At 45.9% G+C, this 25,859-nt stretch overlaps 1 protein-coding gene across 15 annotated transcripts in view; it reads right to left on the bottom strand.

Moving 5' to 3' along the window:
• CPT1C (carnitine palmitoyltransferase 1C) overlaps positions 1 to 25,859 on the bottom strand; it is a 49,351-nt gene that overhangs the window by 21,010 nt on the left and 2,482 nt on the right. For 10 of the 15 annotated variants that reach the window (XM_084804977.1, XM_084804989.1, XM_084804983.1 and 7 more), the window contains exons 3-9: positions 8,841 to 9,005; positions 6,215 to 6,354; positions 3,625 to 3,796; positions 2,187 to 2,288; positions 460 to 597; positions 273 to 350; positions 69 to 176 (exon numbers count right to left, since the gene is read on the bottom strand). In XM_084804977.1, the coding sequence (XP_084661103.1) occupies positions 69 to 176; positions 273 to 350; positions 460 to 597; positions 2,187 to 2,288; positions 3,625 to 3,796; positions 6,215 to 6,354; positions 8,841 to 8,981 (879 nt within the window). In that variant the 5' untranslated portion in view covers positions 8,982 to 9,005. Of the gene's footprint in view, positions 1 to 68; positions 177 to 272; positions 351 to 459; positions 598 to 2,186; positions 2,289 to 3,624; positions 3,797 to 6,214; positions 6,355 to 8,840; positions 9,006 to 14,767; positions 14,857 to 20,893; positions 21,058 to 24,122; positions 24,211 to 25,859 lie in introns of those variants that run through there. The other 5 variants (XM_084804979.1, XM_084804987.1, XM_084804988.1 and 2 more) reach the window with 5 other exon arrangements.

Below are 25,859 nucleotides of genomic sequence, written 5' to 3'. Positions count from 1 at the left end.
CATTCAAGAAGAGGGAGCCTTTCACAGCCTAGCAGCTGTGTCCCTCCATGAATTTTAATCTCACTCACCGGCTTGATCTCCTCCCGGGTGAGTTTGCGTCGGTACATCAGCATGGCATAGACAAGATTCCCAGCACGAGCAGCCTGGATTGGGGTGGGAGTTACATACAGGAAATCCTAGGGGGGGGAAAAGATGCACAGAAAGGGGGAACATGAGATGAGCGGTTCAAGTGAGTCCCGCCCCGCCCCCTCTTCTCAGTTTCTGAAACTCACCATGCCATAATAGTTGCTATTTACTATCAGGGGTCCCCGTCCACGGAGATACACGTACTCTTCCCACCAGTCGCTCACCTGGGCAAGAGGTGGGGTTGGAAAAGGAGAATTAAACAGACACATACACACACTCCACACCCAGCACCACATGCCCAAAGGGCCCCCTCCCTTTCTAGGGATCACTCACATAATTGGATGCCCACCAAGACTTAAGCTTGAGGTACCACTGCAGGCGTGGCCCGAGGGTCCGTTCAAAGTCACGGGCAAGACCCGTCATCCTTTGGAACTCGTCATCTGCCATCAGAGGTCGTACGGACTCTAGATACTAGTGAGAAGAGAGGGGTGGGAGGAGGCGGAGGAGGGTTCCATGAACCCTGACTCATGGAAGGTCAGGGTTCATTCTTCACTCCAGCTCACCTCCCTGTCCCATAGCCAAGAGAGAACATCTATTCTTGCACAATTCTCTGCAAACCGCCCCCCCCTCGCCGCCACTTTGGACAAGGAGACCCCATAGGAGCAAAAGTGAGAGTCCCTGCAGGTATTTGGAGGAAGGAAAGAGGAGTGTAGGAGCCTCCAGAGCAAGGATGGCCAATGTCCATGGGTTGGGGGGGCACACTGGCCCCCGACCCACCCCAAAACTAGGGGTGTTGGAGAAATCTGCAATGGATTCAAATGAGTTCAGATTTTTATGAATCCGATCTGTGGATTCTGCAGCAGACCAGCTTTTCCCCTGTCAGGTGGATTCCACATACTTGTGGACTGGGTTTTCACTTATGCGGGGGACTTATGCTAATTCACATTAGCGCAAGTGTGCATTAGCGCCAATGCAAATTAGCACTAATGCAAATTCGTGCAAGTAGGATGAAATTCTCATATAAAAAATCCAATTCCATGAATAAGAGGATGACAGATTGAAAGATACAGATGTAACACAATCCACACATTACTACTCAGAACCCACAAGGGGCCACCCCTACCATCAAAATCGCTGCTGAATTTGCTGTCACGATAGCAATTTCAGCAATTTTGCTTGCAAACAAGGCTCGTGGGCTTTGTGGTTTTTTTTAAAGTAAGTAGCATCGGGTTGCTGATAATTATCAACATCACAGCAGGTGTGGAGGGGCAGATTTAACCCCTTCCTCCCATGCTGCAGTTTTGAGTAAAATCTCTGTTATGAAGCTGGAATCTGCTGGGGGGGGGGCTCCCCCACTGGTGCCAGAGACTCCCAGCTTTTGGAAAACTACATGGCCGGGACAGAGTTTTAATTTAGCCTTCTCTGTTGCATGCTAGTTTCTCTATACAGAGATTTGCTTGTTCGTTTGGTCACGTAGCAAAGCTTTCAAATAAGCAGCCTTCCACCTTCAGTATGAAGTGGTACAGTCCAAGAAAGCAGCATTATATTCCTCACTCCCCTGCCTTTTTTCCTTTTATCTTTGAATCAGCTGTCTGATGGCCACCTAGGGCAGAGGTGGACAAACTTCAGAGTTGTGGGATCTACTTTTTTCTGTTCTTTTTATTAGACCCCAAGGTCCACAAACTGGAACCGGGTGCAAACTAGTGGCTCAGGCAGGTGGACATATGCTAAGAATGAAAGAACAGGGTGCCTCTGAGCACATGCTCAGCCCAGGAGTTTGCCACCGGTACCAGAACCGAGCTCGTAAGTAATTCCATGCAAAAGTCCACTGCTGGTTCCCTCCCCCCCAACATTCTTTTCAGCAACCCAATTTGGGGGAGATGATGGGGGAGGGAGGAGGAAAGCTTTCTAGTTGTTGCTATTGTTGCAACAATTGGGAGTCAGAAACCCTTGCCAAAAGGCTTCAGGTCAGCCAGAGATCTGCTGGTAGGCCTCGATCTGGTTTCTGCCCATCCCAGACCTACGGGGCGGGGGGGGGGGGGGGAGAACACCAGGCTCACCTTCTGCATGGTGTCCTGGATGGCTGGAACAGGCAGGCGAGGCAGCGATCCCTGGTAGCTGTACAGCATCGGATTCCGCCCAGCAAAGATTTTCACCAGAGCCTGTGGTGGGGGCCATGGGTGTGTGGGGAGATAAAATGCGGACAGGTATCAAAACAGAACAATGCTCCCTTCTCCTCTCTCCATTACCACCCTTAGCTTTACAGGCAGCTCTTTTCCTCAACCTCCGTGGCCTAGTTTACACTGAAGGGTAACCCTATGCCTGGATTGTTGGGGCTCGTGTACAAATCAAGCAAGCAATTAGCCTCACTGTTTAGATGTCAGAGGGAAAGGTTCTAGCCTGGCCTTTTCTCTCACTCTCGCTGTGTGTGTGTGTGTAGGAACACTCAGTCACGTGAGAACTAGGCCTCTATGGATATTTTATCTTTGTTTCCACAGGTGGCTTTTCTGTAGCACAATCAGTCCTTGCTGTGGGTTGGCTCCTTAGCATCCACATCAGGATTTCCTGCAGTCTGCTCTAGTCACCCCTCCCTACGTCTGCCCTTGTAGAAATTACAGAGCGACCTTTTGTTACTTCTTCGTGAAATGCATCTGTGCCACCCCACCCATGTGGTTTCCAGACAGTATGTTCCAACTCAGTCCCATTCCTCTCCATTAGCCTTCTGCAGCCTCGTGCCCTCTTGGACTAAGAAACATCCAAGACTACAACTCCCATCATCTCCATAGTCCAACACATCTGGAGGGCACCAGGTTGGGGGCTGCGCTATGTCACTTTACACCATCTAACTACCATGAAGCTTTTCTGCCACCCCTGTTCAACAACAGTATTTTCCATCCCCGCTAACACATTCTGGCCCCAGCCACCCCATATTATAAGCCACCCCATATTATAAACCTCGTGCCATTTCATACAATCCTTCCAGCACCTGGCACCCTCCAGATGTTTTGTCCTACAATTCCCATCATTCCTGACCACTGGCCATGGTGCCTGGGGCTGATGGGAGCTGAAGGCCCAAGCATTTAGAGAGCATCATGTGAGGGAAGGCTGACCTAGCATATTCCAGAATATCCAGTGAGACATCCAAGCATAGCTCACAAACGTGAGCTCTTTGCAGCTATGTTCCAACCCTCATGGCATCCCCCATGGCAGGGGTGGACTATGCGTGGCCCTCCAGAACTTGAGGCCTACAACTTCCGTCATCCCTCATCATTGGCTCTGCTGGCAAGGGCTGATGGGAGTTGTAGGCCAAAACATCTGGAAGGCCACAAGTTGCCTGCCCTATGGCATAGACCTGCTTCAGCTCCACCCAGATTCCTGATGGGTCAACCCAGACCAACTTAGCCTCAGCTGCCACTATCCAGTTCCATCCCGCGGAATGCTCCTTTTTTTTATTTATCGGCCCGCTTCCCAGTAGCATGCGTTTCCTGCAACACATACCAGCCAGACCTTGGTGGTGTTGGACATCTTGCCATGCTCTTCGAACATCCAGCCATGGTAGCACAGAAGCATTTTGAGAATGCTGCGCATGGTCACAATGAGGGCCAGCCAGAGTCCTGTGGAAAAGGCCATGGCGCTGAGGAAACTCAGGCCCTGATCTGAGAGGTACTCACTGGGGACAAAATGGGAGATGGGGAGAAAGAGAGAGTGAGGGGGAACACGCACACACGCAAATAGATCTTAAAGACAAAGGAAGCCATCTTATACGAGAAGAAAACTTAACTCCACCTTCTAGCTCCACTTCTCTGGACTACCACACACATTCAAGAACCGTAACAATTAACACACAACCCCCCCCCCCCCCGCTTGCTGTTTTAAACCAAAGAACATGAGAGGAGCCGTGCTGGATCAGGCCAAAGGTCCATCTAATCCTGCATTCTGTTCACACAGTGGCCAACCAGCTGCCCGCAGAAAACCCACAAGCATGACATGAGTACAACAGCACCCTCCCACTCATGTTCCCCAGTAACTAGTATACAGAGACATACTGCCCCCGATACTGGAGGTAGCACATAGCCATCAGGACAAGTAACTACTGATAGCCTTATCCTCCATGAATGTGTCTAATCCCCTTTTAAAGCCATCCAAATTGGTGGCCCTCACAACACCTTGTAGTATATCTAAGATCTAGTCCAGTAATCTGTCTCCCAAGAGTGTCCAGGCAAATTCCCCCAGGGAAACTGATAAGCAGGGCATGATGGAAAAAGGCATCCTCCACTAGTCAGCATTTGGGAATCAGATAAACTGTCTCTGAACATGGAGGTTCCACCATGTTCATCTAGGATAGAACCACCCTCTGGATGTTTTTCTAAAGCCATCAGAGCAAACTGACATATTAGCATCCTGTGGCAATGAACCAACATGCTTTCCAAAACATACGGCCAGTCTAGTCATTCTATGATCTTATTACTAAGGCTGAATCCTATGCACATTTACCTGGGAGTAAGTCCCATTGAATTTAATGGGACTTACATCTGAGTAGAAATGTATAGGATTGCACTGTTAATCATATATCCATGCTAAGATGGAGTCAAGATTTTTCAGATGCAGGCAAAACAATCTTCCCTATTGCAGACCCTTTTATTTTCTCCCATAGAAGTCAATGAGAGTCATTCATTTTTCTGGGAGAAAGTAAATATAGCTTGTTGTTCTGGCAGTCAATTCATTCGTGATTCCACAAGCTTCTATTGTGATCACTTTAAGTCCATACTTTTTTAAGCTCCCCACTACTCTTCTGTTCGAAAGAAAATGCCTTTGGCCTTTCAAAGAGTACTTTTGGAAGAACATCAAAATGTATCACTTGCAATTATTAGGAGTTGGATCCAGATTTATGCTAGATCAGCTGTGCTGTCAGAAGTGGATTTCCCCACCCTCCTTCTCATGGCAGCCCTCCAGCCCCTGAAAATGGTACATAGAGGCACAAGATGCTGCTGAATGGGGTGAGCTGTGGTGTGAGGGAGGAGGAGGGGATCCCCCCAAATCTGACAGAGGCTCTTTCTGCAAGCAGAATCCTTGCTCTTGCGTTAGGTCCCTTGTTCTCATGGAAGACAGATTCTGGATCCAACCCAGGGCTGCAACCTTTAAGTGATTGTTTAGATTAACTGATTAAAAACCTGATTGGAGGATAACTTCCAAAATTAACAAAATGCTCCATCTCCTTCTGTGTTTGGAATGGATATATCTCTGGATGGTGTTTGAGTGTGGCTTATAACTAAGCTTATCCAAAGAACATCAGAGGTGTAACAGGAAACCAAGATTTCCCACTGTGTGAATGAGTTGCAACAAACCTTGAGCTCCCACGCTCACTCCGTCCCGTCCCGTCCCTCCCCTCCCCTCCCCTCCCCTCCCATATAACAGATGCTAGAGACTGGAAGCACGGGATTCAGCTTTTAAACAAACTCCCATTTCCTGTGATGTCTAAACTCATGGAAATTAAGGGCACCATCCCATGTGTGTTTAGACAGGAAAAAAAAGTCCTACAACTCCCAGCATGCCCCAGCCATGGGGCATGCTGGGAGCTGTAGGACTTTTTTCTGTCTAAACATGCATAGAATTGAACCTTAAGTCTGTTTAAACTATGGTTTCAGGACAACCCAGGATCCATCCAAATATCCTGAGCCCCTACCGCAGAGGTGCAGAGCCTCAGGCCCAGGGGTCAAATCCAGCCCTCCAGTGTTCCCCAGATGGCCATGTCCCCTTCAATTGGCCCCACCTCCTTTTGCCCAACTGCCCATCGTTTGGTAGTTTCCTGGCTTTTGTACAGTTTTTCCCCATTCTAAAAGTTTGAAATGCCACTTCTATGGCTCAGTTACTGGCAGTAAGGGCTTTAAGCTAAAATATGCTGGTATTTTAGGCCCTGTCCCTTTTGCCTTTGGCCCCGTCCATCACTGGGGTCCCCCCCCGCTTCTCCAAAATGGAAAACAGCTCTCAGTCTGAAAGAGGTTCAAGCTTCTCCAAAGAGCATCACAGGTGTAAAAGGAAACTGGTTCATCAGCAACACCCATCCCTGTTCCCTCCCCACCATCCATACCTGACTAATAGGTGTTCCTTGATCTTTTCAATCATGCCCATTGAGGGGTCAAGTCGAGAGTACTGGGTCACCAGAATGGCAGTAACCATGAACAGCCAGCTGGAGGGGCTGGCCGGGTACACGCCCGTCACAAATCCATTCTGTTGTGGCAGGGTCACAAAAAGATGAATGTAAGGGATGGAGAAACTAAGAAGTGGTAAATAGGTTCAAACATTTTGCTGAGTTCAGACTTCTATTATTTTTGAAGGCATGTAGTCCCTTCCTTGGAAAATATGGTTCATAGGCTGAACTTTTGCCTGGCTCACTAAATTGCCCATGGACTTATTTTCTTCTAACTCTTGGCAAAAGTTCTTGCAGAAACAACTGTGGATTTCAGCAAAACAGGGAGATTATACTCAATGACCTACCTATCTCAGCCTTAAAAACTATGGAACTCCCTACCTCTAGAGAACAGGCAGACACCAACACTGTGTTGTTTTCAGAAACATCTTTATTTCAAGAAGCCTTCCTTGATTGACCAGCCATGGTTTTTATCAGTTTTTGTTGCTATCTTGTTTCCTTAAAAAAAACTATATAGTGTTTTATTCTTTTCATATCTTTATCTTTTATTGTTCACCACTCCAGAATCTGTTTAGATGTGGAGAGGTATATAAATGTTGTAAACACATAAAAATGAACTGACACATTCTTTCTTAGGGATGGGGAAAACATTTTTTGTCTTTGCTATTTGGAAGTAGAAATCTCTGAGATGAAATTATTTCCACATCTCTAACTTAATTTTGTTGTAAACTAGTTTGCACCTTGATGAACTTTTATTTTTTTTTTTACCAACAGCTATTTCTTTAAAAAAAAAAAAAAACTTAGGCAGAAATATAGCTTTGCAGTGTTACTGTGCTGAACGTGCTTTGACTGTTTGATGCTCAACTATGGTGCTTACTAATTAAAAAACAGTTTACTTACTGCTTCAAAATTTTAACCATTCATAGTTAGGTTGGTTAAACAGTGGTAAAAGGGCAAATTCCCCCCTATTCTTCCATCACAGATTTTCTGGTGATGGAGAGAGGTACTGAGGGTTTTAGATGCATTCCTATACTCACTTATTTGGGAGTAAGCCCCACTGAACTCAATGGGGCTTACTTCTAAGTAGATATGTACAGGATTGAACTCTTAATCTGTGATTGGGAATTAGGAATTAAACTAGATACTTATATAGCACCTTTAAGGGAGCAATCCTATGGCCGCTAGACAGTGGCTAGATGGCCACAGGATATCGTGTTATCCGGGAACCGACTTCCCCCCAATTCCACGCTGCCTCGGAGGCAACGCGGAACAGCCCCATCCTCCATGCTCGCAAGAGGAGCACAGAGTGGCCGAAAAGGGGCGTGGCTGGGGGCATTCCGGGGCGGAGAGGATGGAACTGCCTGTACGACACATCCTTTGTGTCATACAGCAGCCTCCTTCCCTGCTCCATCCTCCCATGGTTAGACAGCCGCAATCGGCTGTCTAGCAGAAAAAGCAGGGCAGGAGAAGCACGAAGGGAATGATCCCCTCCAGGCTTCTCCTGCCCTGCTTTGGATAGGCAGTCACCTCCGAGTTCAGAGGCGGCCACCTATCTGGATAGGATTGCGCCCTAAGTGCTCAAAAAAGCTTAACAATAATACTTAGCAGCTGTATATAGCAGGCTTCCCCAACAGGTTCCCTCCAGTCTAGTTGTGTTCGACTACAACTCCCATCAACCTCAGCCAGTGTCTATGCTGGCTGGGGATGGTGGGCATTGTAATCCAACACATCTGGAGGGTGCCCAGTTGGGAAAGCTGGTATAGAGTGTTCAAAATGCTTCATATGCATTATTTAGTTGTAATATGCCTTATAACAATCTTGCAAGGTGTTATTATCCCCAAACTGCAGATGGGGTGGGGGATGATACCAAGAGAGACTCACTTGCCTAAGATCACCTAGCAAGTCCTTGGCAGAGGTGAGATTCAGACAACTACTTCGTAGCTAATTCATAGCTAAGTTACTAAACTGTACCAGCTTTCCGCATACATTATCTTGGTATCCCTACAATAACCTGATAAGTTAGGCCAGTATTATTATTTGTCTCCACAATACAGATGAAGAGAGCAGCTTGCGTTCGGATATCCAATGAATTCATAGCTTATTGAATAAAGAACCAGTTTGTGGCAGTTATTGAACCTGAATCATTGAAGAAAAAACAGCATAATCTCCTTTTTGCATGATAAACACTCTCTGCTAAACTCTTGGCTGACCTCCAAGGGGCCTATAAATAAAATGTCAGGGACTCTCAACTCCCAGAATCCTCTGTTCCAATTTGGTCAAATATTGGTCTCAGCAAGAATCCAAAAGTCGCAGCTTCCATTCTGACCATAGCCTCAAACCACTGGACTCAGTTCTTTCTGAGAGCCCAAGAACACTTCTTCTACCCACTTATTTCCCCTAGATTACAATTGAATTCCTTTGTAAGGCTCTTAACATGGAAGATTTAGGGTTCCCAAGAGAAAACTTAAGTAAGATCTAACAGCTGGGCTCTCAACACAGAAACATCATCACAAAGTCACCCTCAACATTTGAGTTTTTAAACAGGTATCCACTATTCTTATCTGACCCGGAGCTGGTTGAATTTCTTTTTCCAGGACCGCAAACCCGAGAGATAGACCTCCTTGATAGCTGCACGGCTCAGCTGAAGGTCGATGCCCTCTGGAGAGACAGTGAATTGGAATGCAACAGCCTGGTGAGCCTCGGCCATCTTGGAAGGGTGCTAGCTTGTTGGCTAAAGGTAGAAAGAAAGAAACACATTACATAAGTGTACACCTAATTCTCCTGCAAATTTATTTTTCTAGTTTAACTTGTGGGGACATTTATTTATATCCTAGTGAACAGACCCAGCTTCCCATGAGTTGGAATAGCCCTTAGTTTCACACAGCAAAGCCTTCAAGCATACTTATACAGCTGTCAAAGTTGGACACTTTCAAACCTGTGTGCTGCTTAGGGAAGTTTGCCCCTAGTGGGTGAAGATATTAATGCAGGCTTCAACCACATGGACACATTAAAATTAATTAAAAATAATCAATGTGTGTTAAAAACAAAATCACTCTGACGTATACATCCCTTGTTGTTGTTCAGTCGTTCAGTCATGTCTGACTCTTCGTGACCCCATGGACAATAGCACGCCAGGCCTTCCTGTCCTGCGCTCTCTCCTGGAGCACGCTGAAGTCCATATTCATTGCATCAGTGATGCTATCTAGTCATCTCATCCTCTGCCGTCCCGTTCTTTTGCCTTCAGTCTTTCCCAGCATCCGGGTCTTTTCCAGAGAGTTTTCTCTTCGCATTAGGTGGCCAAAATATTTGAGCTTCAGCTTCAGTATCTGTCCTTCCAATGAGCACTCAGAGTTGATTTCCTTTAGGATGGACTGATTTGACCTCCTTGCAGTCCAGGGGACTCGTAAGAGTCTTCTCCAGCACCACAGTTCGAAAGCATCAATTCTTCGGCGCTCAGCCTTCCTTCTAGTCCAGCTCTCACAGCCATACGTTACTACTGGGAAAACCATAGCTTTGATTAGACGGACCTTTGTCGGCAAGGTGATGTCTCTGCTTCTTATTATGCTGTCTAGGTGTGCCATAGCTTTCCTCCCAAGGAGCAAGTGTCTTTTAATTTCATGGCTACAGTCACCATCTGCGGTGATCTTGGAGCACAAGAAAGTAAAATCTGTCACTGCTTCCATTTCTTCCCCTTCTATATGCCAGGAAGTGATGGGGCCAGATGCCATGATCTTAGTTTTTTTAATGTTGACTTTCAAACCAGCTTTTGCACTTTCCTCTTTCACCTCAACAAGAGGCTCTTTCGATCCTCTTCGCTTTCTGCCATTAGGGTGGTATCATCTGCGTATCTGAGGTTGTTGATAATTCACCCAGCAATCTTAATTCTGACCTGTGATTTAGCCAACCCGGCGTTTCTCATGATGTACTCTGCATATAAGTTAAATAAGCAGGGTGACAATATGTAGCCTTGTCATACACCAATCCCAATTCTGAACCACTCGGTTGTTCCATGTCTGGTTCTTACTGTTGCTTCTTGACCCTCGTACAGGTTTCTCAGGAGACAGGTAAGGTGCTCTGGTACTCCCATCACTTTAAGAATTTGCCACAGTTTGTTGTGATCCAAACAATCAAAGGCTTTAGTGTAGTCAATGAAGCAGAAATAGAGGCTTTTCTGGAATTCTCTTGCTTTCTCCATGATCCAGCGAATGTTGGCGATTTGATCTCTAGTTCCTCTGCCTCTTCAGAACCCAGCTTGTACTTCCGGTAGTTCTTAATTCGCATACTGCTGAAGCCTAGCTTGTAGGATTTTGAGCATAACCTTGCTGGCATGTGAAATGAGCGCAATTGTACGGTAGTTTGAACACTTGTTGGAGTTGCCCTTCTCTGGAATTGGAATGTAAACTGACCTTTTCCAGTCTTGCAGCCACTGTTGAGTGTTCCAAATTTGCTGGCATATTGAATGCAGCACTTTAACAGCATCATCTTTTAGGATCTTAAATAGCTCAGCTGGAATACTGTCATCTCCGCTAGCTTTGTTATTAGTAATGCTTCCTAAGGCCCACTTGACTTCACTCTCGAGGATGTCCGGCTCAAGTTCAGTGACCGCACTATCATGGCTATCAGGGACATTAAGATCTTTCCTGTATAGTTCTTCTGTGTATTCTTGCCACCTCTTCTTAACCTCATCTGCTTCTGTTAGGTCCCTGCCTTCTTTGTCCTTTGTCATGCCCATCTTTGCACAAAACGTTCCCTTGAGATCTCCGATTTTCTTGAAGAGATCTCTAGTCTTTCCCATTCTGTTGTTTTCCTCGATTTCTTTGCATTGTTCATTTAAGAAGGCCTTCTTGTCTCTCCTTGCTATTCTCTGGAACTCTGCATTCAGTTGGATATATCTTCCCCTTTCTCCCTTGCTTTTTGCTTCCCTTCTTTCCTCGGCTACTTGTAAAGCCTCATCAGACAGCCACTTGGCTTTCTTGCATTTCTTTTTCTTTGGGATGGATTGAGTTGCTGCCTCCTGAACAATGTTACGGACCTCTGTCCATAGTTCCTCAGGCACTTTGTCTATCAGGTCTAATCCCTTAAATCTATTCCTCACCTCCACTGTATATTCATAAGAGATATGATTTAGGTCATACCTGAATGGTTTAGTGGCTTTCCCTATGTTCTTCAATTTAAGCCAAAATTTTGCAACAAGAAGCTCATGATCTGAGCCACAGTCAGCTCCAGGTCTTGTTTTTACTGACTGTATAGAGCTTCTCCATCTTTGGCTGCAAAGGACATAATCTGATTTCAATATTGACCATCTGGTGATGTCCATGTGTAGAGTCGCCTGTTGTGCTGTTGGAAAAGAGTGTTTGCTATGATCAGCGTGTTCTCTTGGCAAAACTCAATTAGCCTTTGTCCTGCTTCATTTTGTACACCAAGGCCATGCTTGCCTGTTATCCCGGTGATTTCTTGACTTCCTTCTTTAGCATTCCAATCCCCTATGATGAAGAGGACATCTTTTTTTGGTGTTAGTTCTAGAAGGTGTTGTAGGTCTTCATAGAACCGATCAACCTCAGCTAGTTCGGCCTCAGTGGTTGGGGCATAGACTTGAATTACTGTGATGTTGAATGGTTTGCCTTGGATTTGTACTGAAATCATTCTATCGTTTTTGAGATTGTACCCCAGTACTGCTTTTCCCACCCTTTTGTTGACTATGAGTGCTACTCCATTTCTTCTAAGGGATTCTTGCCCACAGTAGTAGATATAATGGTCACCTGAATTAAATTCTCCCATGCTTGTCCATTTTAGTTCGCTGATTCCCAAGATGTCGATGTTCAATCTTGCCATCTCATGTTTGACCACCTCCAGCTTACCTTGATTCACTTATCTTACATTCCAGGTTCCTAAACAATATTGTTCTTTACAGCATCAGATTTTCTTTTCACCACCAGACACATCCACAGCTGAGTGTCCTTTCGGCTTTGGCCCAGCTGCTTCACTCTTTCTGGCGCTACTTGGAAATACCCTCTGCTCTTCCCCAGTAGTATATTGGACACCTTCCGACCTGAGGGGCTCATCTTCCAGCGTCATATCTTTTAGCCTTGTGATACATTCCATGGGGTTTTCTTGGCAAGAATACTGGAGTGGGTTGCCATTTCCTTCTCCAGTGGACCACATTTTGTCAGAACTCTCTGCCATGACCTGTCCGTCTTCGGTGGCCCTTCACGGCATGGCTTATGGCTTCACTGAGTTATGCAAGCCCCTTTGCCACAACAAGGCAGTGATCCATGAAGGGGAGCAGCGATCCATGAAGGGGATGATACATCCCTAGGTTCCCCTTAATATGCAGGCCAGGTTTCAGGTGTCTAGGTTTCATGGTCCTGGTGCTATGGCTACTGATAGATGGACAGTCACACAACCTGTTTTATTATTGTAGATTTATAGAATTTATATCCCACCTTTTGCCACCACCTTCAAGGCAGCTTACAACAATAATAAAAACAATAAAATACAATATCTTTGAAACAGCAACCAAGTCACAAAATAAAAGCAGCAGAGACAATGGCTAAAAACCATTAAGGGGATCTCAAGTACCATAAAAAGCACAGAACAGAATAGATTTCACTTGGTCCTTAAAAGACCACTAAGATGGTGCCAGACGAACAAACCTAGAAAGGGCATTCCACAAATTTATACCCCACCACAGAAAAGGCACTCTCTCCAGTAGTCACCTGCCTAAACTTGGAAGGCAGGGGCACTGGAGAAAGACCTCTGAAGATCTTCATCTGCAGGCAGGTTGTACATGGGAGAAGGCAGTCCTTCTCTTCACTGAACACATATCCATTAAAAAAATAAAATAGACAACCTTTAAAGTGCTGATTTTAACCTTTAAAGCTCTAAACGTTTTGGGACCAGGTGACCTGGAGGACCACCTTCACCTGTATGAACCTGCACATGTATTGGGTTGAGACTAGCTTTGGAGGCCTTCCTTCATACACCCACCAATAAAATCAGTTACATTGGCAGCACAAGACAGCGGACCTTTTCTGTGGTGGCCCCCTGTCTGTGGAATTCTTTAGCTACTGAGATGTGAATGGCCCCTTTGATCCAGGTTTTTAAACAGGCATTACATATCCATCTATTCTAGTTGCTGATGGTTTTGTGATACTGCTGCTTGTGGACAAATTAGAAGAGGGACTCCTGGAGTTGCAAAACACTTGCTGGATCCCCATGCAAGGGCAACTGACACAAAGCAGAGGGTGCACAGACTGGATAGAAGGTTGGGTTGGCACTCAGCTAATGACACCCACTGAGGGGAAATTAAAAGCACATTCCTCTCTTCCTAGCAAGGCATGCAGATCCCCCTGTGGTATGGATGCAAGGTAATTAAAGGTATTTAAAAACAAAAAAGTGATGTTAACCCCTACTACCCCAAAGGCAGCTAGGAAAAGGGTCTCTGCAAGCAAGATGTTGGACCCATTGCTTCTAGCATTAGGCAAGAAACCCCCAAATATCTGGAATTCCCCAGCAAACATTGGCATTTGCTGAGGGAACAAATGGGGAAATTACTTCCAAAAGAGGGGCTTGGGCCTTCTGCACAAAATTTACTACACACTTCCTGCCAGATGCCAGCTTGGCTGCTATGGCAACAGCCTCCTCTTACCAGGCAATTAAAGGGAGCAACAGGATATCTGGCAAAGAGAGGGGTAAAAACATCTGGCCTAGAAACTCAAGAATGCTACTGAGCAGTTTTAACCCACTCCTCATGTCCAGAGTCCCAGGAATCCTCTCCCTTGTCAATGAGAAGGTGCCATTCTTTTCAGAGTCCAGAGAGCTTCGGCTATTGGGTGGCATAAAAATGTAGTTAATAAAACAAACAAATCCCCAAATCCTGCCTCCCAGCCACAACTAGACCTCACCATCCACTAAGGTAGGGGTGTTAAATCTCTTTCAGCCTGAGTGCCAAATTCAATTTTAGAGGAGCTGGGGTGGGGTGGGGTGGGGCTACACTCCAGTGGTGGGCAGGGACGAAGGCAAAAGGGGCCAAGGCCGAAATAGCAGCATATTTTAATGTAAAGCTCTTACTGTCAATAACTAAGCCTTAGGAGAGTCATTTCAATCTTTTAAAATTGGTTGTTTGGTGGGTGGATGTGCAAAAGCTGAAAAGTACCGAAGAATTGGCCATCAGGAAAAAGGTGATGGGGCCAGGGGAAGGGGGCATGGTCTATTGGGAAACCCTGGAGGGCCAGACCGCAACCCTGGGATGCCTGAGGTTCAGTACCCCTGTCCAACATAGAACCCAAGAATTCTGGCTCTCAAACCCTTCCTGCTATATGTACAATCCTCAGAAATGCTCTGGGGCTAAATTGGGGAGGGGGATGGCTTCACAGAGGGTGTTACCTGGCTCCCTTCTCCAGCTGTAAGCGGACTGCCCCCCCATGCCATATGCAGGGCTTTTCCTTGTATGCACAGTACAAATGGTAGATTGTGCTGACTTCATTGGCATACCTAATGTGAGGTCATAATATAACGTCTGGAAGGTTTGGGTGAAGAGGTCTGCTGGAAGTGTTAAGGATACCACACACAGTGACACAATCTATGGAAAATGAATAGAGGGGCACACAAGCTGTCAGTAGGGAATATCATGAAATGAATGCGTGATCTTTCTCAAGAGGATTTCAGCCCCAATGTGGGAGTCATGTTTGACTCCATGGGTTTGCACCTAATGTACCAAGTTTTAACTCATAGCTGTGGGTACAGACTGGGGTTAAAAGTGGGTAGTACCAACAGTTACTAGTGTATTCAGGAATGGTGGGTGTGGACTGGGCCAGCCCAAGACATGTTGCTGCCTGAGGTAAAGGAAAAGATGGCACCCTCTCCCCATTCCATATACAGAAGCCAACTGGGCCAGGAGCTGACACTTACTTCAACTCTGGCAATGGGATTGTGTCCTCCACTGCATCTGAGGATAGCAGACTTGTTTAGAAGGCCCAGACAAGCTGGGCAGCATACACATCTCTGCCTTCCAAGGAAGGGGAATAGCCAGGGGCTTAGGAAGAACAGCTAAGGGGGCTGGGTCATTGCCCCACAAGATCTGCAGCCCGAGGTGAAACTGAAAAAACCTCCTAAATGAAACTTTAAAAAAAATTCAGCCAGCCTTGGAGTGCTTCAAACCAAAGTGTTGGCATCCAGCCACCCACCAATTTTATTCCCACAATGCCCCTGGGCCCTACATGGACCCAGAAGCCTTCTTTTTGTTTGTTTGTTTATTCGTTCAGTCGCTTCCGACCCTTCGTGACTTCATGGACCAGCCCACGCCAGAGCTTCCTGTCGGCCGTCGCCACCCCCAGCTCCCCCAAGGTCAAATCTGTCACCTTCAGAATATCATCCATCCATCTTGCCCTTGGTCGGCCCCTCTTCCTTTTGCCTTTCACTCTCCCTAGCATCAGCATCTTCTCCAGAGTATCCTATCTTCTCTTTATATGGCTAAAGTACTTCAGTTTTGCCTTTAATATCATTCCCTCAAGTGAGCAGTCTGGCTTTATTTCCTGGAGTATGGACTGGTTTGATCTTCTTGCAGTCCAAGGCACTCTCAGAATTTTCCTCCAACACCACAGTTCAAAAGCATCTATCTTCCTTCACTCAGCTGGAGGCCAATGGGCTGGCTTGAAGCACACAGGCCACATACATCCAAAACAGGAGATAAGAGACCCTGTCACTGCTGCCACATGAGTTGGGGAGGCATGGAGATAGCAGCGGGGCAACTGGGAGAGGGCTGGAGGTGACCTGCTGGAGGGAGGAGGAAGCCTGGAGACTAGAGCTGGTGTAATAAGTGCTGCAGAGAGCAACAGCAGGGGCTGTGGAAGGCTGTGGAATGACGCAACAGGGGAGAAAACAGGGAGGGTGTGTGAGAGAGTGGGGGCAGGGAGATTTGCACAGTGACCCTGAAAGAGATAGAGAAACGAGTGACTGGGCTGTGTGGATGTCGTGTGCTAGGAAGGTGTGTGTGTGCGTGTGCGTGCGTGTGTGTAATCCAGGGGTAATCCTGAGAGAGAGAGAGAACTGTGTTTTTGAGCTCAGCCCCCCCCCCCCCCTGCACTTTGTATTCAGGATCTTGAGAAAGTTATCTTTTAGCCTCACCCATTTGCCTTTCTGTAAAAAAGATGGGAATCTAAGGGAATAGTGAGGTTCCTTGGGTTCTTTGCATGGGAACGGCTGGGGTGAGTTGGAGGGATCCCAAATTTTATTTTATTTTATTGTTTTAAACTGTTTTTATTGTATGTTGTACATCGCCCAGAGTGGCTGGGTGACCAGCCAGGTGGGCGATTAATACATTTAATAATAAATAAATAAATACATGAGTCACATGGCCTTCCTTCAGATATCAAAACAGCAGGTAACACCTCTGAAAAGCCTCCCACACAATTACAGTGATTAAGGTGCTAGATCATAATGCAGTTGGCTCAGCTACCCACTATGCAGCACCAGCTATGCTGAGAACTCAGATATCTTTATTCCTAGCTCCTCTTGTTGTTTTAAACTCCGATACATATATTACCACAGTTATTCTTACAACAAACCTGTAAGTTAGGACAGTGGTATTATCCCCATGTAGCAGATGGGGTGGATGAGAGGAGAACAGAAGAAGATCTGTGCTGGATCAAACCAAGGGTCCATCGGGCACGGCATTCTGTTTACCCAGTGGCCAAGAAACAGTGGCTGAGAAACGCTGGGTTGCTTAAGGCCACCTAACACATCCCTAGCTGAGGTGCAATTTGAATCAAGAACTTCCTTGTTCATGGCAAAGGGGATTTGAAGTTCGCAGCTTAGAGCCAAACTAAACTTTACCTTCGATACGTAGCAGTTTTTGCTGTCTAGCTGTGGCTTCAGGGAGAGGGAAAGGAGGAGCCTGGGGACCAGATAGGAAGCTGTATAAAGCAGCTCCTGCAGTCTCCTCCCCTCCCCGGGATGACCCCTGTTCCCCATCTTCACATTGTTTCCAAGCACAGAGATGTAGCTGGCACAGGGAGAACCGTGCCAGCTCTGAGGGGGAAGGGGAGGGAGAAGGGAGTGCAGTTTCTGGGCTCTGAGGTCAGAGCTCTGTTTCTGACATTGGATCCCAGAAACTGAATGATCCTATGTCCCCACAGACACTGTCTAGGGTGCAATAGGATTGCACTCTCCAAGGTTTACAGAAGCTTTGTACATGCAGGAACCACTGCAGAATCAGGTCTGTTAACATGCTACCTGTATGTATACAACACGTGGCTTTTTTTTATCCTATACAGAGATAATTCCAGGAGAGGAAAGCATATACCCTGTCATGTGCAAAGTCAGTCTGTTGATTCCATGATGAATGCACAGGTAAGGAAGCCAACGCACACAAAATAAACTCTTGTGCTCACTAAGACATGATCTGCATGCTTCTTCCTGAAAGGAAGTTGTCATTATTGCAGCAACCCACTGAATCAGCACTGAAATGGGGAAGCTGATTTCGAAAGAATCTCAGCACTTACCAAAATTGTCTCTTCCTTGTCTTTGCAAGGAAAAAAAATATCCAAAAGGAAATATCCAAAACCAAATGTCGCCTGTATAAATCCTTGCCCTCATAAAGTGTTAAAGTGATGGATACCACTGCATACTCAGCAACCGCTCTAGACTCCAGATGGTGGTTCAGTGGTTTTCACCATGCAAACAGATTCCATTATGGACAGTCAGGTTCTATAATACAGTAGCTCTCATACAGCAGTAACAGCATCAAGATAATAACAGCATCCATGCCCAGGGAACAGTAGCATTACTACTACCACATCAAGCACATGGACTGTTGGAAGACTATTCCTTAAGTTAGTGATTGCCAAAGAGCAATATAGATAATTAACATGCCATTTGAAAATTAAAAGATACTGGTCAGGGTGTGAACCCAGGTGTTCTAGCTGGATGCCAACTGGGCAAAAGTTGACACTCTCACACTTTGATTTCCTCCGAGGAGTTGGGTGCATTCTTGGAATGAAAAATATGATAATTTTAAACTATGCAGTTGATTTTCACACATTTTGCTTGCCACCATACATTAGGGAAGAGGCCACAGCTCAGTTGGTAGAGCACCTGCTTTGCATGCAGAAGGTCCTAGGTTCGATCCCCAGCATCTCCAGGTAGGGCTAGTAAAGAATCATGCCTGAAACCCTGCAGAGATGAGCCAGTGGCCTGACTCAGTGTGAGGCAGGTTCCTATGTTCATATATTTAAAAAACACATAGGAGACGTTATTATGATTGCAAGCAAAATCTCTATAAACCAGTTTTAAATCCTGTGCCTTCCCTTACTCTCTACGCCCTCCAGCCTGGGTTTGCTTAGAGCATTGCCTCAACAGCACAACTAGACTTGTTCTGCCTGGGGAAGGTAGTGGAAGCATATTTTGCTGGGGTGCTGTCCACAGACAGCTGGTGCTGATCTACCCCAGGCAAAATTCGTGGCCCAGTTCCCTTGCTGAACTGGGTCGATTGGGGGATGACGGCTAAGAGCTTAATCCAAGCTGCAGTGTTCAGGTGGGTTTTATGTTATTCCATTGCACTGGATTATTAAGCAAAGTGTCTCGAGTGCAATTTGGCAGCTGAAGAAAAAACACAGAAACAAAAGTGGCCCCCTGCTTATAAATTTCCAATTTTGCTTAACATTTTGGAGTGAGCAGAGAAGAAGGCCTGTTTCTGTTTCTTCCAGGGCAGCCAGTTGCTTTCTCTGAACTCCAAGAGGATTTTCCCCTAGGTTGAAGGTGCTGCAAAGCAGGCAGAACTTACAGGAGTGTTGTCCAGCGCAAGGAAAACACTGAGGCTGTCAACTCTTGTCCTAACGGTAGACCAAGGACACCAAAACACAGGCCTGGATATGGGATCTTGGCTGGGCTACAGTCACCCCATTCATTCTCCTGATTCCAGCAGTTCCTTTCCACCAAACACACACAGCTATCTCATTCCTTTCCTCTCCTGAACTAGCCTCACTGTGACCATGCCAACTGTGTAATGCTGAATCTATCTATGTCGAAGGAGAAAGGCATGGAACAGTTTACTGAAGTGCAGTAGTCTCTCTCTTATGGGGATCTTTCAGGAAGCACACCCATTCTTCAGTCTCCTAGTTGATAGCCTCATACTACCCAAAATCATGTGCTCTATAGATGTGGAGCCCAGACAATGCCAACTACGCTATATAGCAGCCTTCCCAATCTAGTGCCCTCCCAATGTGTCAGAATGTAACTCCCATCATTCCCATGCCGACTAGGAATGATGCGAGTTGCAGTCTGACAAATCTGGAGGGCACCAAGTTGGGGAAGGCTGCTATACAGCCTGGGGTGGGCAAACTTCAGGCATGTGGAATCTATTTTTGGGGGGAGGTTACTAAAACCCCAAGATCCACCAACTAGACCTTGGTGCAAAAGGCATACACTCAGAAATTCTGAGGTACGAGCCCAGCAATTCATTTTGAGCAGCAGAACTGAATGGAGCTCACAGTCCTTGCACCGAAAAATCTACTCCTGGTTACCCCAAGCTTCCTTAATTATTTATGATGTTTCTGTGCCAACCTATAACAAAAGATTCAGGGCAGCTCACCATAATAAAGCCAGTTAAAAATAGGTTAGAACAATGATGATAAGTCACACAATAAAGATGTAAAAGGCCTCAGAAAATTTGAAGCACAACAATAAAAATCTAAAATGCCTGGGAGAAATGTCTTTGCCTGGCAATGAAAAGATAACAATGTGGACACCAGGCAAGCCTCTTTGGGGAGGGCATTTCATAAATGGGGTGCCACAACTGAGAAGGCCCTCCCTCTTATAGCCACCCACCTAATTTTTGGAAATAAAGATGATGCAGAAAGCTAGCAATTCATTTTGCAACATGCCAGCCTCCCAGGTAAAAATAGCATTTTTTTAAAAAAATCTAAAATAAGAACAAAAATCAGGAAGGGCAGGGAGCCTGGCATGCACCAAGAGAGGTGTCCACAGACACCACATTGAAGACCCAGTTAGTAGCCTAGCACAGGGGTGAGCAACTTGTGACCCTGCAAATATTTTGGCCTACAACTCCCATCAGCCTTAGGCAGCATAGCCAAAGGTGAGGCATGATGGGAGTTATAGGCCAAAACATCTGCAGGACCACATGTTGCCCACCCTTGCCTAGACACTCTACTTTGGAGTAGGTGAAGTTACCAAACCGTTTTCAAAGGTAGCCCCACAGAAAAGACACTGAGGTTATTCAACCCAGAACATATCAAAGCATGGATAACTCTCTCTCCAGATAAAGTCACAGCAGGTATGTCAGGTGAAGCTGATAAAAGGCACACCTAGCCTCCTATGCTACCTGTGCTTCAAGTGACAGTGAGATCCAGGAGTACAACCCCCTCCAGAACAGTTGAACACCACTCAGCGGGGCAGAGGAACCACCCACTAACAGCAGCTCCATCTTGTCTGGATTGAGCTTCAGTTTCTTCATTTCAGCAGCCTAATTTAGGTGGGGCAAAAGTTGTTTCATTGCGGCTATTGTTAAGCAATATTCTCTCCAACTGCCAGTCTACTGAAAATTACCCAGAGCTCTACCAATAGATCCAGATCTACTTTCTCCCCAGCCCTGGTATAGAGTACCTGGCTATCCACGAGTAGGTAGAAAGTTCTGACCCCAGGACTAGCAACTGGAGGAGAAGAAACTGGCCATCCCCGATTTAGATGGCATAGGAAGCAGAGTTGCTCTGGCCTCTTTTGTGTCAAAAGGAGCAAAAGGAGCAGGCTTGCCACACAAACGCTGAGATGAGTCATACACCGCTGAGATGAGTCATACACCGTCTGGCTCCTCCCAGCTTCCTCAAGTCTCCCATAGCGATGAGATGGGGAGGAGCACACATAAGGTATATCAGTGAAATATCAAGGCACAGCAGCAAGATTTTACTAGCACTTGTGATCACATGGCAGAGAGTTGTTTTGAAACCAAGAAATAGCCGCAGGTGAACATATGGTACAGTACAAGCATAGGCGGGCAAACTTAAGGCCTGCGAGATCTACACTGCTGCACTTGTTGTTACTAGAACCAGGGCTGGTGCCACACGCGGACACTGTCGGCCCACAACCCTGCAGGGGACCACTGATAAGAGGCCCCTGAAGTTGCTCCTCCTCTCCACCATTGCAGCCTGCTTGTTCACCTGCCTCTCACTGTGGCCTAGACAATGGTGGTGGCGATGAGAGGGAGCAGTCGATGCCATGGCCTACTTGCTCACTGGCTCTCTGCCAAGAAGTGGTAGCAGTGATGAGAAAGAGGAGGAGCAGCAATAGCAGCTGGTGACAATGGCAGTGAGCAGGTAGATTCACTGAAAGAGGGACCCCTTGAGAGTGTCTTGCCCCAGGACTCTCAAAAACCTCGAGCCGGTGCCAACTAGAACCCTGAGAACCATCAGCTGGACCCAGGTGCGAAACAGTGGCTCAGGCAGGCAGATATATGCTAAGCATTAAGGAACAGGTGGCCTCTGAGCACGTGCTCTGACCAGGAATTTGAGACCACTACCAAAACCAAGCTCACAAGTCCTTTCACACAAATATCCACTCTTGGTTTTCCACCCAAGTGGTGGGGTTTTTTTCCCCCAGTAACCTAACTTTGTTTTGAGGCGGGGAGCTTGTTAGACAGTTGTGAGACAACTGGAAGTCAGAAACTCTTGACCTACTAGATCTTGATCTACCTACTGCCTACCCCTGGGAGTACAGGTTGCTGAAGAGTCCTGCCTCATAGCCTCGCCTGCTCAGAGCAAACCACAAAGTAACATTATTCCCACCTTGGTTCCATGTCCTAATTTCATCTTAACATTTTATATAGTGTTTTCAAGTGTACAATGTGCTACACATGCATTATCTAACTGCAATTCTTGCACCAGCCCTCCTACATTACAGCCCTGTAATTCTAGGGCAGCCTTCCCCCAACCTGGTACCCCCCAGATGTTTGGACTTTGACTCCCATCAGCCCCAGCCAGCATAGCCAATTGTCAGGGATGCTGGGAGTTGTCATCCAAAACATCTGGACAGCACCAGGTTGGGGAAAGCTGCTGTAATGTAAGCCAATAATATTTTCCCCCTTTAAAGCACCACACAACTCACCTAATCCAATTTGTTAGTCCAGTAAACCGCATAACTAAAGTATGCATCATCTGTAACCTATTAGCCTAATCTTAAATTGCCAATACAGTAAGGAAATAGATGTCTTATTACTACGTATGTCACATTTTGCATCAATACAATAATCCAAATTGTACAAACAGAATCACTTATATCAAACTCGCAACAACAACAAAACATGTCTACTTTGCTTTCAGTCCTATACCACACATACACCCTCCTTGCAGAATTGCACCAACTGTTGTGCCTATCTTGTGCAAGAATGGGAGGAGCAGAAAGACAATAAGGACTTCAGTCAAGGAAACAGGGAAATAGTTCCTCCCTCCTATTCACCAGAAACATTATTAGTGGTTTTAGTCAACAGGGATCTTTTTTTTTTTTTAAAGAAAAAACTTGAGTAGCCATGAGGACTAGAGACTTTTGAAAATAGATTCTTACTGTCATATTCAGTGCCTGATTCAGTGCCAGAGCCCTGCAGTGATCTTTCTGAGCTCTTCTCTCCTGGGCATTTCAAATGAAAGCATGACCATTGGTCATGCTGGCTGTGAATCATGGGAGTTGTAGTGTGAAACATCTGGAGGGCACCAGACTGGGGAAGACTGCTGTAGACTAGTAGTACATCTCTGTCTCCTTTTTATCCACATCTGTAATACAGACTCCTTTATAGGAAGGAAAAGCCCTATGAAAGCTAGAAACATCATTTTCTGGGAAAGAATTATGCCTAATGGTTAGAATAAGTCTTTCAGCTGGGAGCAAAAGACTCCAAGTTTATTTCCTGTCCAAGCAGGTCAGCCCCCTCCATTGTTTTGGAGGGGTCATGCTCTGCCCTGGCATTGTGTCTTTATTTGGGGCCCACCCAGAGAGATGGACACTCTGGAATAAAGTAAACAAGATCTGTGGACTGGCTTGTCTTTCCATTTATTTCATGTTGAAATCAGGAAGTACACTTTCATTGAGGCATCTGCCTGTCAGCCTCCCACACAATTCCATCTTCTCAACTAGAAGATGAAACAAATGAATGAATGGACAACAGCACACATTCCAAGAGAAAGCATGACAAAACCAGGAGGGAAAATAGGCAGTGGCACATAAGGTTCTGTGTAGAAGGGTCCTGCAAGATTGGCCACCAGCTCCTCACTAGACTCCATACCCCATCCAGAGAAGCCAAGAATCTTAGCCAAAAGCCACTTCCCTCCCCTACCACCCCACTAACTTTCTTTCCACCTAAAACATGGAGTATTGTAACACACTAACTTTTCACAGAACCCAGGAGATCCCAGTCCTTCCCAGATAGCTCCTCCTCATTTTAAACAGAACTCATCCCAGAATTGTGGCTCCTAGTCTGTCCCCCACTCCAAATGATGCAAATTCCACCATTGGCCCCCACTAAACCCCACCCCTCCACACACATCTCTTCCAGAGAGCCCCCCAAAATCTTGAAATTGTAGCCCAGCTTGCTCTGATCCCCAAACCCTATGCCAGCCTTTCCCAACTTGGTGCCATGTGGCTGATAATGGACGTTGTAATACAACACATCTGGAAAGCACCTGGTTGGGGAAACCTGCCCTACATCTTCATTCCTTCAGGCAGACAATACATTCCAGACAGCCTCTAAGTCATTCCACTACCCCCCTCCGCCGAGTTCTCCACCACCACAGCTATCTTCATCACCATCCCGTCACCCGTGTATCCTTTGGTCTAAGACTCCACTTCCTACCTGTGTGGAGGGCTAGATCCTCTCAGCATGGATGAAAACCCACACCTGCTTCCCACAGCCTCTTCTAAGGAATGTGCTCTCAGACTCTTCCCTCCCACATGAAAACAGGTTGGACTTGTTTACCTTGGCAGGTCTGATGCTTTGGCTGATATACCCACTCAACACACACACACCCTGCACATGGAAAGAAGGGAGAGGGAGGTAGGGAGGGTGGGGAACCCCCTGCGATATGTCAGATAGAGATGCATGGACCAAAATAAGCAGAATGGAAATCAACTAGCCCTACTTTAGTATGATGACACAAAGACATTCTGCCTCCTTCTGGATCACAGCCACCACCCCAAAGACATATTTGCTTGATCCCTGAACTTATTACATCTGCTTATAATCCCTTGCCGCACATTTGCAAGATTATCTCTTCTTCTTAGACTGAACAATGAACCTGGAATACTTGCTTCCTCCAGATCCATGCTCAGGATCCCCAAAACATAACCTACACCCATTAATTTAGAATACTCTCTGACTGCTAGTCTGCTTTGATTTTCCATACAATATTGCCACCAATTATACCTGCACACGGAGGACAGGAAGGCCTGGCGTGCTATTGTCCATGGGGTCACGAAGAGTCGGACACGACTTAACAACTGAACAACAACAACAACATACCTGCACAGCTGGCTCAAGTCTACCCATCTTAATTAAGACTTTGCAAGCATGCACTGTTTTGCCACTGGCAGGTTTTTCCACATTTTAAAATATTTTATTTAAGAAATACAAGGTAGCAATTATATAACGACAAAAACATCAACACACACAATCTGTTTTACATTATGCATCACAGATTCTATACATATTTTAGAACTGTTGTCCCTGATCATACTCTTATTGTACACATTTTAAGCTCTGTTACAGCCACAAAATCATCACTTTTCACTTATTAGGCTTGCTGGTTATTATATCCTTCCAAAAATACGATTGCAATTGCGAACATCTTAACAATGAGATGTGTGACAATAAAGAGGCCCAAGTGTACAATGTCCAAATGTGAAAATGTAATTTCCAAGGCATCAGGAGAAGTGCTTTTTAAAGTTAATATTTCAGAAGTTCTTTGGTGCAGCATGCCACAATGTCCCAGAGAAATGTCTCACTCAGTTAACGTAGCTTTGCTTAACACAGGCTTATAAGGCCGCACTTGCCTGGAGCCACCTTCTCCAATGTGGTGCCCCTCCCCAGATGTTTTGGAGTATCTCATTGGCCTGACCATGCTGGCTGGGAGGGATGGAAATTGTAGTCCAAAACATCTGGGGGGGCCCAGGTTGGGAAAGGCTGGCCTCAAGTGAGGAAGGGCTGAACCACATGTTACACGGCAGGCAGACATATCAGTTTACCCTATTTTTTTAACAAAATAAATACCAGCCAAATTAGATTGGAGAGGTGGCATGGGAGGGTCAGGTATTACATTCTCACCACCTTGGCCATTTTTCCACTCTAAGTTTGCTATATATTTTCCCTGTAGGTAGAAAAGCAGCATGTGGAGAATTGATTATAATCATAAAAATGTACCATGAGGAAAGGGTTAAGCACCCATCCTCTGGGAAAATTCACAGTCTCCTATGGTTACTTTTCATTTTAAAAAAATCAGGAGACTCTTACACACATTTGATGTGTAACATCTAGTTTGGACCTTTAATTGCCTCCAAGCACCAGACAAGGAAACATTTATAAACTGAATAAAGG

Source organism: Heloderma suspectum, chromosome 6, assembly GCF_057233095.1.
Source record: "Heloderma suspectum isolate Gila_16-S chromosome 6, 16-S_ref, whole genome shotgun sequence".
Taxonomy (NCBI): domain Eukaryota; kingdom Metazoa; phylum Chordata; class Lepidosauria; order Squamata; family Helodermatidae; genus Heloderma; species Heloderma suspectum.
Note: the sequence above shows the minus strand (reverse complement) of the source record. Positions and strands in the feature narration are given on the sequence as shown.